The 6,000-nt window shown below is 39.6% G+C and overlaps 1 protein-coding gene across 1 annotated transcript in view; it reads left to right on the top strand.

Annotated features, from left to right (window-relative positions):
- Window positions 1-1,339, top strand: part of LOC311009404 (cysteine and histidine-rich domain-containing protein 1) — a 6,949-nt gene extending 5,610 nt beyond the window's left edge. The window contains exons 9-11 of the mRNA XM_084003549.1: window positions 1-70; window positions 452-514; window positions 604-1,339. The exon at window positions 1-70 is cut by the window's left edge and continues 50 nt beyond it. Coding sequence (XP_083859675.1) covers window positions 1-70; window positions 452-514; window positions 604-1,029 — 559 coding nt within the window. The 3' untranslated portion in view covers window positions 1,030-1,339. The remainder of the gene's footprint in view (window positions 71-451; window positions 515-603) is intronic.
- The last annotated feature ends 4,661 nt before the right edge of the window (window positions 1,340-6,000 follow it).

Here is a 6,000-nt window from a genome sequence, read left to right as displayed (position 1 = left end):
CGTCGTCGTGACGATTTACGCCAAGAACGCCAACCCGGAGTTTTCCTGCCTGGAGGCCAACCGCACGGTGGTGAGTGTGTCACACACTTATATCATACTCATGTAATACTATCTTATATTCAATGAGACAAGCACTTCTATGTTTCGTGCTCCTGTGTACTTTTACTTCTACTAGAGTTCCCAACACATTCCAACGTATTAGGAAGTTAGCTTTCGGCGACAATTAACCACAAATTTCAGGAAAAGAGTAACTTCATGATCGAGTAACAAACTAAGTCATGTGACCAGAACGCCTCACGTGATAACCGATGAGGCTTTGAGTGTGACGTGGGACACAAACTGTGGTCTCCTGGGTGAGGTCCCGTGTTTGTTTTATACATTTCAGAGAGAAACTTTTAACTAATTAAATAATAATGAATTCTTCTTCTCTCTCTGTCTTTATTCTCTTTAGCTCTCGTGTCAAATCCAGTTTGAGAACGATAAGATTTTCAAGAGAGACTTCCACTTCTGGGGCGTAAGTTCCTGCTGAATGCATCTTCGTACATGCGCCATGTTCCTGAATACAATTGTAACGTTTTTTTTGGTTTCCTCAACCTTTTCCAGGTGGTTGATGTGAAGCAGAGCTCGGTCAACATGGTGCCATCCAAGGTGGAGGTCACCCTTCGCAAGGCCGACCAGGTGGCCTGGGGCAAGCTGGAGGATCCCGGCTACAAACCGGAGCCCGAGCCGTCGGAGGAGTTCGCTGCCGACGCCACCGACGCGCAGCAGGCCAACTACGACATCGACGACGACGACATCAGCGACTCGGACGAGGAGTGGGCGTACGACACGGCGGAGAACAAGAGGCCGGAGAGGGAGAAGGAGAAGGAGAAGGAGGAGGAGGAAAACGCCAAGAGGAGAGAGGTGGAGGAGGAGATGAAGAAGGCGACGGAGGAGAGGAAGAGGGCGGAGGAGGAGCGGGAGAAGCTGGAGGAACAGAGAAGGCTGGAGGCTGACGGAGGATACGAGGACATGCCAGAGCTCGAGTGATGTTTGTTCATCAAATGTCTATTTCTGAAATGTGGTACTTTGTAGGGAACATGGAAGGGGTGGATTGTAGTTGGATAACAAAAACACTGTATATCCTTTAGATTGTATTGAATTAAAAAATAATAATAAATATTGTCCTCCTTAATATATCAATGTTCTCAACCGGATGCAACTTGAGGTATAAAAACTTGTCTGTTTCTGTCTTTTTTTTCTGACATACTATACTATGACTTTTTTTTTTTATTATAATGGCTTTTTATGACTTTTTTGGAGTTACGATACGCTCACTTTGTATGAGATACGATAGCTTTTTATGACTTTTTAATAACTTTTTAACACATTTTATCAATTTTGTCGACTGAATTTTTCGGTGAAATTTCGATATACTGAAAATTTGACTATGGCTTTTTATGACTTCAAAAAAGTCATAGTATAGCATGTCGAAAAAAAGTGAAAAATCGACTAAATTCATAAAATGTTGTAAAAATGATTTAAAAGTCATAACATATGCTTGTATATTGCGTATCAATCAAAGTCAGAGTGTAGTGAGTGCAAAAAGTCATAAAAAGGCTGAGTCATATTGTTAAAACATGGGAGAGAGAGAGAGGGATGTGACATGCAGTAAAGGACCTCCAGCCGGGATACGAACCAGAGTCAGCTGTGTATATGCTTACATAGGTAAAGGGCATGCACTCTAACCACTTCACCGCCTTCGTGCCATCATTATACAACTGTTTTGGACTAACTTCACTCTGACTTTGATTGACACGCGATATACAAGATTGTTATGACTTTTAAATCATTTTCACAACATTTTAGGGATTTCATTGATTTTTCACTTTTTTTTCGATATGCTGTAGTATGACTTTTTTTAGGAAAATTTGACTAAAGGCGAGTCCACACCGGAAGAACTGCCCAACTCGCGTCGGTATATGAAGTCGGGCTACTTAATATGGCCGACTCGAACAACGACATGGGCGGTTCACACCTACGGAATTACAGCCGACGCCATACGTTCCGCGCTTGCTCGAGATGTAATGTCTCCAAAACAACAGGCGGCGCTAATCTGTATTGTGGGCCAAAAAACACGAAAACCGGAAGTAGCCGGTCCTCTCTAGACCATAACACAGAGCACGCTGTCCTCACCAGTCACTGTTGTCAGCAGAGTGAGGTTGTAGACTGTAGTTGTGATTACTCTCTGAAGGGAAAAATCTAAAATGTTTGATGATGTCGATACAGAGACACTGGCCTTGTCAGCTCTCGCACTTATTCTTATGGAAGAAGACAGTCGTAAGCGAAAAAGAAAGAGAGTTCAGTTCCGGCTTCACTGATTCGCTAGTCAAGCTGCTAGCCTCCACCAATCAGAATGGTAAAAGAATGACCGACTCGAATGGCGGATTATACATTTGAATCGGCTGAAATGAAAGCCGACGTGGGCGATTCGAGCGATCACACCAAGTAGACTCATGTCACGGACGCCGACTCTCTCAAAGACGCCGATTTTCGGTCCGGTGTGGACTCGGCTTAAGCCTTTTTATGACTGTTTGCACTCACCACACTCAGACTTTGATTGACACGCGGTATACAAACATATGTTATGGCTTTTAAATCACCTTTACAACATTTTATGAATTTTGTCGATTTTTCACCTTTTTTTTCAACATGCTATAGTATGACTATTACTTTTTTTTCCCCGAATATAGCTCACCCTATACTTACCTGTGCAGGTGGTAGGTTCCATTTTGGGTGACGCTGAAATGTTTGTGTGTGTTCACGGGGCGAAAAGAGAGACAGAGAGGCTAGGAGGTGGCAGCTTCCCTGGAGGTTGCAGTTTGTTTGATTTTTGTTTGATATTAATTTTCCGCGGTTGGATTGTGTGCTCTTTGTTAAGTAAAGTTTTCTTCTGTTTTTTGTAAATAAATCATCACCTTTTTGCACACATCCTGTTTCCAGTACGGCTTCTTAAAGATCCTTTTTGTTTGTTTTTTCGGTGCACCACCTTTTCATCCTTTGAATGAGGGGGTGACGCGACATATGACTTTTAAATCACTTTTACAACATTTTATGAATTTTGTCGATTTTTCACTTTTTTTTCGACATGCTATAGTATGACTTTTTTTTTCCCCGAAAAATGTGACCATGGCTTTTTATGCCTGTTTTGGAATCTCTACACTCAGACTTGGCGCGACAAGCGATAAGAGCGATTTTTATGCCTTTTTAATATTTTTTATGAATTTATTATGACCGACTTTTTCGTCAATACGACATGCTATAGTATGACTTTACTTTTAGGAAAATACGTCTAAGGCTTCTTTTTTTAAAGGTGATTTTCTTGCATAGACACCTTTTTATTTAGCAGTGGACAGAGAGGAAACATGGGGGAGAGAGGGGGACGTGACATGTAGCAAAGGACCTCCAACAGGATTCGAACCAGTGTGATCTCCATATATGTTTACATGGGTAAAGGGCATGCACTCTAACCACTAGACCACCTGCAAGCCATGACAATGCTTTTTATGACTTATTTGGACTCGGTACACTTAGACTTTGATTGACACGCGATATATAAGCATACGTTATGACTTTTAAATCACTTTTACAACATTTTATGAATTTTGTCGATTTTTCACTTTTTTTTCGACATGCTATAGTATGACTTTTTTTTTCCCCGAAAAATGTGACCATGGCTTTTTATGCCTGTTTTGGAATCTCTACACTCAGACTTGGCGCGACAAGCGATACGAGCGATTTTTATGCCTTTTTAATATTTTTTAGGAATTTATTATGACCGACTTTTTCGTCAATACGACATGCTATAGTATGACTTTACTTTTAGGAAAATACGACTAAGGCTTCTTTTTTTAAAGGTGATTTTCTTGCATAGACACCTTTTTATTTAGCAGTGGACAGAGAGGAAACATGGGGGAGAGAGGGGGACGTGACATGTAGCAAAGGACCTCCAACGGGATTCGAACCAGTGTGATCTCCATATATGTTTACATGGGTAAAGGGCATGCACCCTAACCACTCTACAGCCTGCAAGACGTGACAATGCTTTTTATGACTTATTTGGACTCGGTACACTTAGACTTTGATTGACACGCGATATATAAGCATACGTTATGACTTTTAAATCACTTTTACAACATTTTATGAATTTTGTCGATTTTTCACTTTTTTTTCCACATACTATATAGTATGACTTTTTTTTTCCCTGAAAAATGTGACCATGGCTTTTTATGCCTGTTTTGGAATCTCTACACTCAGACTTGGTGCGACAAGCGATACGAGCGATTTTTATGGCTTTTTAATATTTAAAAAAAAAAATTCAGGAATTTATTTTCGTGAATATTCTTCATGCTATAGTATGACCTTTTTTATTAGAAAAAAATCACTAAGGCTTCTTTTTTTAAAGGTGATTTTCTTGCATAGACACCTTTTTATTTAGCAGTGGACAGAGAGGAAACATGGGAGAGAGAGGGGGATGTGACATGCAGCAAAGGACCTCCAGCCGGGATTCGAACCGGTGTTGTCTGCATTTACGTTAACATGGGTAGTGGCATGCATTCTAACCACTAGACCACCTGCAAGACATGACTAAGCCTTTTTATGACTTATTTGGACTCACTTGACTCAGACTTTGCTTGACACGCGATATACAAGCATATGTTATGACTTTTAAGGCATTTTTACAACATTTTATGAATTTTGTTGATTTTTCAGTTTTTTTTCGACATGCTATAGTATGACTTTTTTTTTCCCTGAAAATTTTGACCATGGCTTTTTATGCCTTTTTTGGACTCAATACACTCAGACTTAGTGCGACAAGCGATACGAGCGATTTTTATGGCTTTTTAATATTAAAAAAAAAAAATTCCTGAATTTATTTTTCGTGAATATTCTTCATGCTATAGTATGACCTTTTTTTTTTTTAGAAAATAATCACTAAGGCTTCTTTTTAAGGTTTTCTCCTGGCATAGACACCTTTTTATTTTTTCAGTGGACAGAGAGGAAACATGGGAGAGAGAGGGGGACGTGACATGTAGCAAAGGACCTCCAACAGGATTCGAACCAGTGTGATCTCCATATATGTTTACATGGGTAAAGGGCATGCACTCTAACCACTAGACCACCTGCAAGCCATGACAATGCTTTTTATGACTTATTTGGACTCGGTACACTTAGACTTTGATTGACACGCGATATATAAGCATACGTTATGACTTTTAAATCACTTTTACAACATTTTATGAATTTTGTCGATTTTTCACTTTTTTTTCGACATGCTATAGTATGACTTTTTTTTTCCCCGAAAAATGTGACCATGGCTTTTTATGCCTGTTTTGGAATCTCTACACTCAGACTTGGCGCGACAAGCGATACGAGCGATTTTTATGCCTTTTTAATATTTTTTAGGAATTTATTATGACCGACTTTTTCGTCAATACGACATGCTATAGTATGACTTTACTTTTAGGAAAATACGACTAAGGCTTCTTTTTTTAAAGGTGATTTTCTTGCATAGACACCTTTTTATTTAGCAGTGGACAGAGAGGAAACATGGGGGAGAGAGGGGGACGTGACATGTAGCAAAGGACCTCCAACGGGATTCGAACCAGTGTGATCTCCATATATGTTTACATGGGTAAAGGGCATGCACTCTAACCACTCTACCACCTGCAAGACGTGACAACCCTTTATATGACTTATTTGGACTCGGTACACTTAGACTTTGATTGACACGCGATATATAAGCATACGTTATGACTTTTAAATCACTTTTACAACATTTTATGAATTTTGTCGATTTTTCATTTTTTTTTCCACATGCTATAGTATGACTTTTTTTTTCCCTGAAAAATGTGACCATGGCTTTTTATGCCTGTTTTGGAATCTCTACACTCAGACTTGGTGCGACAAGCGATACGAGCGATTTTTATGGCTTTTTAATATTTAAAAAAAAAAATTCAG

Source organism: Eutrigla gurnardus (assembly GCF_963514095.1).
Source record: "Eutrigla gurnardus genome assembly, chromosome: 23".
NCBI classification, from domain to species: Eukaryota; Metazoa; Chordata; class Actinopteri; order Perciformes; family Triglidae; genus Eutrigla; species Eutrigla gurnardus.
The sequence above is the reverse complement of the archived record's forward strand: the minus strand, read 5'-3'. Positions and strand labels throughout refer to the sequence as shown.